We start from the raw sequence: 13,866 nt of genomic DNA, 5'->3' as shown, positions 1-13,866 counted from the left end.
CATTTAATGCAACCTGCTTGCAAAAACATACTGTAGCTGATAAAATCATTTTAATGAAATATTGCAGAGTAAACTGCACATAGCACATCTAATAAATTCAGTCACTTTAAGTGCCATGACCCTCCAGACCAAACTAAGGAAAAAGCTCCCATAAAAAAAAAAAAAAAAAAAAAAAAAAAAAAGTTTAAAAAAAATTATGAAAAAAAAAAAAAAAAAAAAAAAAAAAAAAAAAAAAAAAAACAAACTTACAACTTTAAGCAATCATTTTGTTTTTGATTACATTTATCTGTCTAAAAGGATGAACAAATAGATGAGATCAATGAAATGTCTTTCAAGACCGGTTTAACAAATACATCAGGGAAAAAACAAAACATGCAGACACAAAGCATTTCAGACTTTAGTAATCATTTTATTACACAGTTTTAATCAACACACAAAGCTCAACGAGCCTGTCAGGAAATTAAATATACAGAAGTTTGTCTGTGAGGAGTTTGTGTCCTCCCACCCAGGGACCCAATCGAGTCTGGCTGAACCATGTTAGCATCTAATTCAACAAGAGCAAGAAAAAGGGGGAAAAAACATCAAAAAAAAAAATAAAAAATCCAACCTAAGAGTTACAAGGGTGGGTTGGGGGAAAGAGAGAGGGTAAAACAAAAACAAAAAAAGTAAGAGCATTTTATAGACTTCTTTAAATAACTGGTCCAAAACCCTCCATGATGGTGAATGTTTGTGAAGTTGGTCATGGTTAAAGAAAAGGGTAGAGACAGTCTTTGTAATGGCAAATGGAAACACACACACACACACACACACACACACACACTCAAGTCCATTATAATACTCCAGAGGAGAAGACAGGAGGTCCATTTTCCTTTAACTGCTATGATTTTAAAAGAATTCCTTAGATTTTTATACAAAAGACAACCAACATACCCCTCCCTTCACTGCAGTAAAGAAATAAAAAACGAAAGGAAAAATCTTCCTGATCCAATGAACAGTTGGAAGCCCAGGAAATGGAAATGAAAAAGTAAACTCTAAAAAAAAAAAAACACATCTCTCTACGTCCAGACGATCACAAATTGCAGGGAGAAAAAAAAAAAAAAAAAAAAAAAACAATATAGCCCTCCCTTCCCAGTTCTTAAAAACAACAAGGAATGCTTTTAGAGCCATAAACATCTTCTACAGCAAAATTTATATGGACTGATCCTAAGCAGTGGGTACACTGCTATAGCAACGATGAAGGTAAAGCAGGAGCTGTGGAGTGGAGGTTTGAATTTGGGGAGGAAAAGGGGCTACAGTTGAAATTTCAGTATGTACACCATGGCTGCCAGAGGGCTAAGAGTGGGGGGAGGTGCTCTGGTGAGGGGAGGCGTGGCTTAAAGAAAGCACTCCAATGGAAACCAACAAGATCTGTTTTTTTTCTTAAGCTTTTTTTCTTTTTTTAATCTTTTGAACGTTCAAAATCTCCCCTAACCTTAAGATGGAGAGGTGTAATTTTCTCCCATCATGATTCTAACTCCAAAACTACATTGCATACTTTTGTGTCCATTCCCGAGCTATTCTGTTGTACCTGTGAGGGAAGACAAATAAAGATATCAGCATCACATTTTAGAAAAAAATTGCATGACACATAACAGGTAATGCAGACTTTGCAAAGCACCTGTTGTTGTAAGATGTGGCAGTCAACAACTGGATTTAAACATTGGTGCGGGAACGTATTTGGCCAAAAGAAGGCTATTTTTGTGCTCTGACCATGTGTTTGTGAAGTACAATCAACTTCTCTAAAGATAGATGAAAATGTGATTTGATCCCTTTGACATGTTGACCTCCCTCTTCACATTTTAAAGGAAATTTGGAAAATGTTAGGCATCACCGGGAATTAACATGCTATTATAAAGGAACTCTTCAGAAATCCCTTGAATTCTTTTAACGTCATGCTACAGTCTCAATTCCTTTTTCCACCAACATTTTCCAGTAACAGTAGTTCAAAGCAAAAAAGATCTAATATGAGTCCGCTGGCATTTAATACCCTTTTTTGTTGAATTTGATTAAATTGTCCTGTTCAAATTATTACACCTAGCACAGTCTAGTTTGGATAAAAGATAAAAGTTTGTTGCTTTTTGAGCTATTGAAGCCTTTTTTTAAATTATATCAAGTTGAAAACATTTCCACTTTTGTTGTGGCTTTACAAAGCTCAGCAACAATAAAAAAAAAAAAAAAAAAAAAAAATATATATAATAATAATAATAATAATAATAATAATAATTCACAAAAGACAACTTCAGAGTATCAGGTGGAACATCCCCAGGGAAGAAGAGAGGTGACAAATGTCAAAACAGGAAACTGCGTAGACAATAACATGGCTAATAATGCAAATGATTGCATGACAGCACCTGTGGGGAAGTGTGTTAGGGCAAACGCAGTGTGCATGCAGTACTGATCTAGTGCACAAGAGGACACTCACTTTTCCCTGTCAGTCTTGTAAATGCGGGCGATCTCGGGTACTAAGGGGTCGTCCGGATTGGGGTCACACAGCAGGGAGCAGATGGACAGGAGAACTGAAGGGCAAGAGGAAAAAAAAAAAAAAAAAAGAAAAAGTAAATAAAAAAAAAAAAAAGTAAAAATGCAAAAGGCACTTTAAAAGAGTTGTCCTTGTTTAAACAGCTGTCATCTAATATCAGGACACTCATTCCTTATGGAATAATTCCTTAGTCTTTAAGCACCAAAAATCTGTTACAAACAGCTCAAACGTACATGAATGAACATTTAATCTATATAGTTAGAAAATGCACTCTTTAAAAAAAAAAAAAAAAAAAAAAAAAAAAAAAAAAAAAATGTGAGAAGCATCAAATTAATCAAATTTGGCTCAAGCTGCATGCATTTACATTTAGACGCTAAATTCAGAAATTCTAGGGCTGCACCCAATTAAATTTTTCTTCTAGATTACTAGCAGTTGTTTAAGCCAATAGTTGACTAATCGCACATTTGTATTAATTTAATTTCTTAAATATATACTGAGGAGAATACTAAACCATAATGAGCATTTAATATATATATATATATATATATATATATATATATATATATATATATATAACACGTTATTCCATGCTCATGCGCACACACAAAGCTTGCCTCAAAGCATCGGCAAAAGTAATGATTATGAATGTGTCGAGAAAAGCAAGGAGTCATTTTAATTTTTTACTAATAAACTAGTGTTTTCTGAGTCATTGTCCCTGCAATGATGAAGTTGCTACCTCACAATCTCCGCAGTATAGACGCGAGAAATACACCTCTCATACGGATTAAGCAGAGACGATTTCTTCTCGATTTGAATTGGTTAATTTAAAAGTAGACATTTCAAGCCTTCTATAGATATTATTTCTTATGTCTGAGGCAAAAAGCCTACACACCAAGTTTCGGTTCATTTTTGTGATATGCTCCAGTTCACGGAGACCGAGATGACAAAGCGCATCCAGTTTGTTTTCGTTATTTTACAAAGGCACAACGTTTTCTTAGTATTGTGAGTTTACACAAAAAGTAGACCCCTTTCGAATGATGTATTACACAATTTTTGGTCCTAGAGATAAGTGTATTTTACGTTGTTTCTGCTGTTGTCAGAAACAACATTGCAAGTGAACTTTCCAACACCTCCATGTCTTGCAGTAAGCGTGCTAATACTTTAGCTTCCACACAAACACTTGAATATAAGCCTAATAATAGCGCACATTTAGGGGCCCCCTAATAGTCAACTATTAGGGGGCAGCCCTAAGAAACTCACTGAAAATATTGTCTAACATTGCTTTCTCTAGCTTTTTTTTTGCTAATGTAAAGATGCAGATTATGAGGTTTAAACTAAAGAATCTGATTATAATTCCTATGCAAATATTCATGTAACATCAATGAGAAAACAGCAGCTCCTCACACTCCCACCACACAAGGTTCTTTAGTTGTACTTGTAACAAAATTCCAATACCAACCGGATTTGGAGTACTTCATTATTTAAAGCAGTTCTATGAATATCAAGCTTTGAGAGGGCTTCATCACAATTTAGCTTTGAATATTTTGTCTATATTAGTGTAGTCAAAAGTACAAACACACGGAAGTGTTTGAAAGCATTTTGAAAGCAGGAGCGGGAGCGTTTGAAAGCAGGCGTCTATCAGCGAACCTGCCGATAGATCAGGGCTCTACACTGCGACCATTTGCTTTTGCGACTAAACGTAAACTGCGCAACTGTGAAAAAAAATATTTAGGCGCATCGGTGCGAGTAGTATAGATGCGAGAAATACCCCTCTCATATTCACAGCAGTCGTCTGTCACTCATATTCACCTCCTATTACGTTATCGTCACGCGATCAATATTCATGAATAGATCAAAAATACAATAGCAATAAAGCACAACTCCCAAAATGCATCTACACTGAGCAACAGTTACGTTTCATACTGTAATAGGCTGCTTTTCATGCCTTCATTCAAAGACTTTGCTTCAGTCAGCAGAGGAAAAGAAAAGACGTGTGCGACAGACTACACTTCAAAGATTGTTTACAAGGTGAAACGGATATGACTCCACACTTTTCAGACCGCCTCATGCTGCTGATGTTAATTCCAAATTAACTGGAAATACTACATTTGGATTATCATAAAGAATGTTGGGCTTGGGGCAAAAATGGCACCAAAAATTAGCAGCAGTTGTTTGAATGGTGGGTGGGTTTATTATTATTCTTATTGAAAAACACAAGAGTACAATAAAAAAAATTGCTTAAATATGCACTTTTACATTTTGCTTTGAAACCAAATCTTCATCCATATTCTTGTCAGTCAAGAGTGAGGCGAAGTGAGGTGAAATCTGACTCCTGCTGCGACTCTCGTTCGGCTCACACTGAATTAAGCAGACGCGTTGAGTTAACTATAGTGTCTGTTCTCTAACTGAACTAAATAATAAAAAAAATAAAAAATAAATAAAAAAAACAACGGTGGGGGCGGTGCTCATTGGGCAAGTGATGTAACTGGTGTTGCGGCTAAAAACCACGAAGTGCTCCTAAATTTGACTGTGCAGCTAAATTTTTTTTTTATTATGAGCACAAGTGCTCCTTAACGCCCCGGTATACTTCAAACAAAGTTCTTTTTCATTCTTTGTTTAGGTGTAAAATGAAGTTCGAAATGCGTGACCAGTGATATACTGTAAACGAACATCTGATGTGCCCACACTGCTGTGATCGACTTTTAGATGAATATGTAAATATGTGCTGTGCACTTTATTCTCAGTAACAAAACAAACCCAACAAAAATGAGAAAACAGCAAGCATTTATTATAGAAAGTATAAGAAAAGCGTCTGATCATAACAACATGGGTATGTTAGCACGAGCTCTGCAAAGTAGCACTCCAGTCAAGTCATGTCTTCATATAGCACTTTATTTAATAGATTGCTTAAAATCAAGCAGCTTTACAGTATCAAACATGAAAAACAGTGTCAGTGCCTCATTTCATCAGAAGCACATGCGCAATGAGTCAAAGACGCGTTCCACGCGAGTGAAGGCGGAGCCTCAGCACACACTTCCTATTACGTTATCGTCACTGACCAATGGTAGTACGAAGGGGTTTAGCAGCTGGAGCGAACTTTTCCTGAAAGTTCGCTTTGGCAAGCCGTTTCGAACTTCCAAAAAGAACACAAAACGAACTTCGTTTTGGCCTGATTTTGTTCGAAATGACGTCACATCAGTTCGTTCTTCGATTTCGTTTGAAGTATACCGGGGCCTTTAAAAAAAACATTAGCTTAGAGCCCTGTAGACGCCTGCTTTCAAACGCTCCCATGTACATCTGTGCAAGCGCTCAGTGAAGAGCGTCACTGATGTCTATTTACAACATGTTTTTGAAGCGTTGATCATTGTAACCAATCACAGACATATCTGATGAGCATGTGAACACAATGGCCAATCAGAGGTGTTTACGAATCCGCTCAACAGCATCACATTTTTAAAATTTCAGTACCGACTGGTACCGAAGTTGGTACTTTTGACAACACTAGTCTATATATTAATTTAGGTTTTCAGAATTCTCCAGACCACCACGTGGGTCCATATGGAGGCAACCCAATAAAAATCCAATTAAAAATCCATACAGGCTTGACCATGGGAACACGCAGGTTGAGGCCAAGAAAAAAACGTTTCTGGAATTAATTGTCATAATAAAGACTGTTTGAAAACTGATAGCTAAAAAACCTGGGGGTGTTTTACCTTTGGAAATAGTGAGTGCCGGTGACCACTGTGACCTCAGAATATCCAGACAGATGCTGCCATTGCTGTTTATATTTGGGTGATAGATTCTTGTGGTAAATGCAACCTGAGAAAGGAAGGAGACAAACATAAGCACACAAAACACACCCTTTCCATGCTAAACAGTATTATTACTGCCAACACTAGAACAGTTCTTAATTACTGTAGATTGAAATCCAAACAAACACTGGCTTACTTGAAACAAATTCTTTAAATACATTGACAAGATTATCTGCATTCAGTAAATGCATATGATATACAGACATGATAAGCTGAATTATTTGAATATATGGTAGGAGGAAAAACATTTCCTCATGTCATGCCATAGAAAGTAAAGGTTATGAAATGAGGATTCAAAGAGAAAAATAATTAAGCAGCACCTGAGAATAACAAAAACACCTGAGAACCTGTGTCCAACAGTTATGGACATTACTGACCTTTGGCGGTTTGAAGGGATAATCTGTGGGAAAGTGTATGGTCAAGAAGAACACTCCACCCTGGTAAGGACTGTCATTCTGCAGGGTAAACATTTTAATTGGAACTAAATATTTGTTTGTTTGCTTCTTTATAGTTTAACACCATGCCAACTACCCCAACAATATTCACTGTGAGAAAAAGTGTGAAACATAAAAAGTAAAACTAAACCTGGTCTAACTTCATTAACAATCTTTTAATTATATATTTAAAAAAAAACAAAAAATTGATCAATTGTCAATTGATTTTTTTTATATTTACTCAATATTTAAAAACAACAATATTATGCTTCAAGTTCAAATGACTTCTGCAATTTGTGCTACTATAGGGGTTACAAGAAACAAATACGTACTGGTCCCATTATCGTGGCCTGCCAGTGAAACACTGAAACAAGACAAACAGAAATGTCAATGAAAGCCTATATCAGTAACATCATGTTTCTTACATTATTAGAAGTTTTTCTAAATCTCAAAGATATACAATTCTCATTTGCAAGCTCAGAATCAGTCTTGTCTGAATTAAGAGCCCACTGAGGTATACAGTACAAAATATGACGAAGCAAAGTCTCTGAGGCACTAAGTGGGTCAGATGGTTGTATGATTCATAGTTTAATAAAGTGGCAGCTCTTTTGAGGGAAGCTATATATGCTATTTGTCAGTTGATCATAATATGTCATCTTGTGGTTGAGCCTCACACTAAATATTGACGAGCACATCGATCACAGGGCACGCAGAAAACAATCAGACAGGAAAAAGCACTGAGAGTATGTGATTGAAACCACTATGACATTCAGTTCCTTTAAGTGAGAGTCACCATATCACCGCTGTTGGGCGGAAACCTCGTATCTCCACATATAGTCTTTTTTTTTTTTTTCATAAATCATTACTATTGGTCACTACTATTGTTATTGTACTTTACATCTGTTTGTTGGTTATGCAAACATAATTTAAATCAATTAAAAGGTTTTAAAGAGAGCTTGAGGCAAAAATAACTCCATTGGATCCTCAATATTGGCAGTAAAATCTCATAACTCCACCCCACCTCTATCAAGAATGAAGTGCCGCATGCAGTTTGGACCGTCTCTGCTCATTTGCCACTGAAGGGTAAATAAAGAACTGGTTCTTTGAATAAGTACAACATTCTCTTTACTCAAGAAACACACAATCATTTAAGTTCATTTTTTGCTAAAATCATTTAAGTTCATTTTTTTCCCCTCAAGGTACACACAGCACCCCATATTGACAGAAAAACACAGAATTGTTGACATTTTTGCAGATTTATTAAAAAAGAAAAACTGAAATATCACATGGTCCTAAGTATTCAGACCCTTTGTTGTGACACTCATATATTTAACTAAGGTGCTCTCCATTTCTTCTGATCATCCTTGAGATGGTTCTACACCTTCATTTGAGTCCAGCTGTGTTTGAGTATACTGATAGAACTTGATTAGGAAAGCCACACACCTGTCTATATAAGACCTTACAGCTCGCAGTGCATGTCAGAGCAAATGAGAATCATGAGGTCAAAGGAACTGCCCGAAGAGCTCAGAGACAATTGTGGCAAGGCACAGATCTGGCCAAGGTTACGAAAAAATTTCTGCTGCACTTAAGGTTTCTAAGAGCACAGTGGCCTCCATAATCCTTAAATGGAAGACATTTGGGACGAACAGAACCCTTCCTAGAGCTGACCGTCTGGCCAAACTGAGCTATCGGGAGAGAAGAGCCTTGGTGAGAGAGGTAAAGAAGAACCCAAAGATCACTGTGGCTGAGCTCCAGAGATGCAGTCAGGAGATGGGAGAAAGTTGTAGAAAGTCAACCACCAGTCGGGGCTTTATGGCAGAGTGGCCCGACGGAAGCCTCTCCTCAGTGCAAAACACATGAAAGCCCGCCTGAAGGACTCCAAGATGGTGAGAAATAAGATTCTCTGGTCTGATGAGACCAAGATAGAACTTTTTGGCCTTAATTCTAAGCGGTATGTGTGGAGAAAACCAGGCACTGCTCATCACCTGTCCAATACAGTCCTAACAGTGAAGCATGGTGGTGGCAGCATCATGCTGTGGGGGTGTTTTTCAGCTGCAGGGACAGGACGACTGGTTGCAATCGAGGGAAAGATGAATGCGGCCAAGTACAGGGATATCCTGGACGAAAACCTTCTCCAGAGTGCTCAGGACCTCAGACTGGGCCGAAGGTTTACCTTCCAACAAGACAATGACCCTAAGCATACAGCTAAAATAACGAAGGAGTGGCTTCACAACAACTCTGTGACTGTTCTTGAATGGCCCAGCCAGAGCCCTGACTTAAACCCAATTGAGCATCTCTGGAGAGACCTAAAAATGGCTGTCCACCAACGTTTACCATCCAACCTGACAGAACTGGAGAGGATCTGCAAGGAGGAATGGCAGAGGATCCCCAAATCCAGGTGTGAAAAACTTGTTGCATCTTTCCCAAAAAGACCAATGGCTGTATTAGATCAAAAGGGTGCTTCTACTAAATACTGAGCAAAGGGTCTGAATACTTAGGACCATGCAATATTTCAGTTTTTCTTTTTTAATAAATCTGCAAAAATGGCAACAATTCTGTGTTTTTCTGTCAATACGGGGTGCTGTGTGTACATTAATGAGGAAAAAAATGAACTTAAATGACTTTAGCAAATGGCTGCAATATAACAAAGAGTGAAAAATGTAAGGGGGTCTGAATACTTTCCGTACCCACTGTGTGTGTGTGTGAGAAATTATATATATATATATATATATATATATATATATATATATATATATATATATATATATATATATATATATATATATATATATATATATATATATATATATACACAATATTTTAGATATTTTTTTTTAAATAATTTTATATAGATATACAAAATATTTTATATATTTATTTCCATACTGCTACTATCAATATCTCCATCCCTATATACATTTATTATTTTTCTTTTGTGTTTGTGTTCTTATTATAATTGCACTGTCCATGGAGCGGACCTGATTTACATTTTACTACTGGTTATATATTCTTTACATAATTGTGTGTGACAAATAAAAATAAAAATCTTAAATCTTAATGTTTTATGTATTCCAGGAGTGGAGAAGAGTGTCTTAGTCTAGCATTTGTCGTCGAGTCATAGCCAATACCATCTTAAATAGCATTTCAGCCAAATGAGCGGCCACGTAGCTTCAATAAACTGTATAATCTGCAAGTTGATGAAAACGTAATGCGATGCACTTACTGCCTCAGATGCGGCTGTTCAAAACACGGATGTCGAAATTCTCCTAAATTCGCTAGTCAAAAAACCTTGTAATTAATTTTGAGTTTGATTTTGTTAAAATGTGGCTTTATATATGTTCAGACACTTGCATGTGTCATTATTAACAATATCAACTTTAGCCCTATTCGGACGGGACTAGTTTTCCAAACGACGTTTGAGTAACAATTCTTATCAACCTACGTCTGTGATTTTATGTACGGATTCGGACGGGACTAACATCTCTGTGTTTATTACGGAGGTAGGAGTGTCTGTGTTTTACATGTGGGCATTTCAGAAGATCACGTGTTCAGAATGCGTGGATTGCGTATGGTCATATGAACTAAACATACATTTATCATCATGATTTAATAGAACTGGGTTCTTATAATAAACCCACTGGAATGAAAAGATTTAACTTATATAATGTACACGTTATGTAGTCCTAATTAAGTGCAGAAATGAAAGTACTCTTACCTGAAACTGATATTACAGTAGCCATGCAGTCTTAACAGTTTGGCTCTTCTTGTTGATTTATTTTTTTTATTTCTTTGCAGTGTACCAAACACATCTACATCCATTATCGGTGCGCAAAAAGCAGAAACTTGAATACCGGCGCGATAGCGAGAGATTGTACGGTAGTTCACGTTGACCAAAACACACAAGAAAAAGCGTTTTGGAAAAAACATTTTCGGAAAACACAGACATTCGCATTCGGACGGGATTAGATTTCTCTGAGGACCGCCGAGTTCGACGAAAAACAGTAGGTAATTTGCTCTGGAATTTTTACAGAGGTCGTGTGAGAAAAAGACAGACATGGCAGATTCGGACGGGATTAAAATCTCAAAGTACGTCTGTGAAACAGAAATTTCTCTAACATCCCCCTGTGAAACTAGTCCCGTCCGAATAGGGCTTTTGACAACATGGTTTAATTATCTAAAAAAATAGCGTTTTATTTCCCCATTTCCTGAAAAGTAACATTTCTGGAGATACATTGTTTCCATCTGATAGCGACGATATAGAGCCAATTGTAAAAATATGGGGTGGGGGAATCATATCTATGCTATACTCCACTGGTTTAATAAGCCTGCAAAAAGCAGGCGACTAGTTGTTACACCACAACGCATCAATATGTCTCCTTAATTTGACGTGCATACTTACAATACAGGATTTTGCTATATTCAACAATATTAAACTTTTTTAAAAACAATTTTATTCATTATCAGTTTGAATGAATAGGCTCATGAAATGTTCTCTTTACATGCAGGAGGTTGATGAAGAACTTAAAGATTTATTGTTCTGGCCAACATCACATTATAATAATATATATTATGAAATCAAAATTTATTTTTTGAATAACATGCACCGATGAATCGTCCACAACAAGACCAGGAATATGGATTAAAAGCAAGTGCTGAATTTGTAAGTCAAAGCAGAAATCACTAGTGTTTATATTCAAAACACCTGTAAATTGAATAGGGAGAATAAATGTACACTAGTTTATTGAATACATTGGTGGGTAAACCGAGTTACTTACTGTCATCCCCTACTGGGCCTGCTGAACACTGAGCAGGTGGGTCACGGCCCAAATCATGCAGCTCCTGCAACACACCAGAATCAAAAATGAAGATTAAAAACTGCTCACCTATCATGACTTGAAAACCAGCAGGTAAAGCTCTGCATCACCTGTCCAGATCCCCTTCCTCAAACATCTGCAGTGCACGTTGCTAACAATGAAGCACCAAAATGAAACTGAGAAACTGACACCGAAATTAAATACTGCAAATATCTGTGCATTTGACAAAATTACAGTAAAATACACCAAACAAATGCACTGGGTGGATGACTAAGAAGAGAATAAAGAGGCCAATATCAAATCAGACATAACAGTCAGTGTAATGGAGTTATTGCTGCTGTAATGACATGAGAGGAGACCACAGCTTATGTAACATTTTTTTTCAGGTTAGTATGTTCTACTGAAACCCGAGAGAACTAAAGCCTTCAAAATGCTCAGAAAAACACAACAAGGGGTCTGAAGTGTGATTATGAATGCTTTGGACCACGTTCATAACGCCAATTTGCTTGCGCCACGAGCTAACCTCAAATATCCTGATATATAATGTGAGAGTTTGGCTTTAAAATCGAACAGATGGACTCGAACACCAAACATATAGATGTTTGTAAGGACAAAAAGATATTCAACTATAAAAACTGCCAACATAATCAGAAAATGACTTAAAACACATGCATGCGAAGGCAAACTGATGGGCCAGATGCCTCTCCCTGAGCGGTTAGCCAGTTAACAACCTAAACCAGAACGATTTAGAGAAATGCAACATAATCATACTGTACATTAATATATTAATAGTAAAAATACAGTGACTTGATGATGTTGCGGTGGATATAAACGATCTTTGGTCAAGGTTTTCAAACGGGCCTTTAGCATTTGCTGCTACGAAGGGTTAGCATGCTAACACGTTATCATGAGCTAACATTAATCCTCAATTGAGCCATTGCAAAACGACTTCCATTTCAATTGATTGTTTATTTTTTTTAAGTTGAAACGCGAGGGGAGAAAAACATAAGTTGGAAATAAGAAATATTTTAGATCAGTCTGAACAGTTCGACGGAGGGTCGCTAGCTAACAAGCTAACCGTTAGCCCGGACCGAACCGTCGAACCGGGGTGCTTTACTACACTTGTCATCCCACCAGAGGCATACATAACAATTTTAACTTCTCAGTAACATCCCTTAAATCGCCTTTCCGGTGTAAAAGAGGAAGGATGGTGCGTTTTCGATGTGGAATAGGGCAATGGCGCCCGTGACTTCCTTCTCTTACCTTGTGGATTCTTTTCAGAGCCATTGTTGTGTTGTTACTGCTGTCAAAAACACACAAAACCAGACTTATACTCGATTAAAACGGCGCTTCTTTAATTTAGACGCGGCCAGTCCCTCGGGTGTCGTAATAAAGGACGCCTTGGGGTGATAATTCAGTCGGTGTTCTGTGTGTGGCGGAGCCGGTCGGTGTAATTTGAAGGCGAAACTGAAAGGTGGTGCTGGTAGAGGTTCGGTCCTTCCTCCTGCAGCAGCGGCAGCGAGTAGCTACCGCATCACACACACTGCGCTGCTCTAATCAGATCCTTCCGCCAATGGACGCAGTCGCCGAGGACAAATTGCGCGCCGACGCCAGTTGCTAGATAGTGCTGTAGTGAATCACGACACTGATGCAATAGCGGTGCCAAAATGGCCGCTCGCGCTCAGTGACTTAATACTTATTGAGCCGAAATGAAAGCCTGTGGTTAAAAGCTTCCATTTCGAGCGACAAACGAGCTTTATGATCAGCTCAGAAATAGAATGGAAATAACTAGGAGAATATATGATCTGACGAGATATTTATTGTAAGTGGTGTTCATACGACTCGTATTCACAATCAAATGAGGAGAACAGTTTATACAATTTCAACATATAATATATGTATAACATAACGTACATACCATCGACCAGAAGAACGTTCACCGTCGCGGAGGGATATTTGACAAATTAATGTTTTGTCATGGCAAAATATGAGATTTTCGTCCATAGATGATGGAATGTGTGTGAAACTAAGGACAACTTTTGTGCATAAGTTGTATTAGCATTTATTTATTTATTTATTTATTTATTTATTTATCAAACATACCACATTAATTTGTATGAACTTTATCTGTATATTTTTTAGGTTTAATTTTGTACATATATAGCATTATATAGCATTCCTGTAGACAGTAGAGCATGGAGTCAGGGCCGTAACCACAGACAAGACCCCTTCCCCCCACCCCATAATAATTTGAAATGGCCAAATTGTCATTTGGTATTCTTGCTGAT

The 13,866-nt window shown here is 37.3% G+C and overlaps 2 protein-coding genes across 3 annotated transcripts in view; one reads left to right on the top strand and one right to left on the bottom strand.

Annotated features, from left to right (window-relative positions):
- Nucleotides 1-388: 388 nt before the first annotated feature.
- On the bottom strand, nucleotides 389-13,208 carry ube2d2 (ubiquitin-conjugating enzyme E2D 2 (UBC4/5 homolog, yeast)). 2 transcript variants are annotated; one of them, XM_048176639.1, is made up of 8 exons: nucleotides 12,842-13,186; nucleotides 11,689-11,729; nucleotides 11,540-11,603; nucleotides 7,097-7,128; nucleotides 6,708-6,785; nucleotides 6,232-6,337; nucleotides 2,462-2,555; nucleotides 389-1,567 (listed from the first exon to the last, which is right to left on the bottom strand). In XM_048176639.1, coding segments are annotated over exons 3-8 (357 nt in total). In that variant the 5' UTR covers nucleotides 11,541-11,603; nucleotides 11,689-11,729; nucleotides 12,842-13,186; the 3' UTR covers nucleotides 389-1,521. The 2 variants fall into 2 exon arrangements, with proteins under 2 accessions (XP_048032596.1, XP_048032595.1); XM_048176638.1 differs by lacking the exon at nucleotides 11,689-11,729 and having other exon boundaries at nucleotides 12,842-13,208.
- ppp3cb (protein phosphatase 3, catalytic subunit, beta isozyme) overlaps nucleotides 11,881-13,866 on the top strand; it is a 94,986-nt gene continuing 93,000 nt past the window's right edge. Inside the window, exon 1 of the mRNA XM_048176635.1 lies at nucleotides 11,881-11,964. The gene's annotated coding sequence lies outside the window, so the exon portion shown is untranslated. The remainder of the gene's footprint in view (nucleotides 11,965-13,866) is intronic.

This window comes from Megalobrama amblycephala, linkage group LG23, assembly GCF_018812025.1.
Source record: "Megalobrama amblycephala isolate DHTTF-2021 linkage group LG23, ASM1881202v1, whole genome shotgun sequence".
In the NCBI taxonomy this organism is placed as follows: domain Eukaryota; kingdom Metazoa; phylum Chordata; class Actinopteri; order Cypriniformes; family Xenocyprididae; genus Megalobrama; species Megalobrama amblycephala.
Note: the sequence above shows the minus strand (reverse complement) of the source record. Positions and strands in the feature narration are given on the sequence as shown.

What these genes read in the sequence shown, in the direction of transcription:
- ube2d2 (XM_048176638.1), bottom strand. Translation starts at nt 12,865, where the DNA reads ATGGCTCTGAAAAGAATCCACAAG. An exon ending in CTCTGAAAAGAATCCACAAG is followed by an intron (nt 11,604 to 12,841) that starts GTAAGAGAAGGA and finishes GGTGTGTTGCAG; the next exon opens with GAGCTGCATGATTTGGGCCG. An exon ending in AGGCCCAGTAGGGGATGACA is followed by an intron (nt 7,129 to 11,539) that starts GTAAGTAACTCG and finishes GTCTTGTTTCAG; the next exon opens with TGTTTCACTGGCAGGCCACG.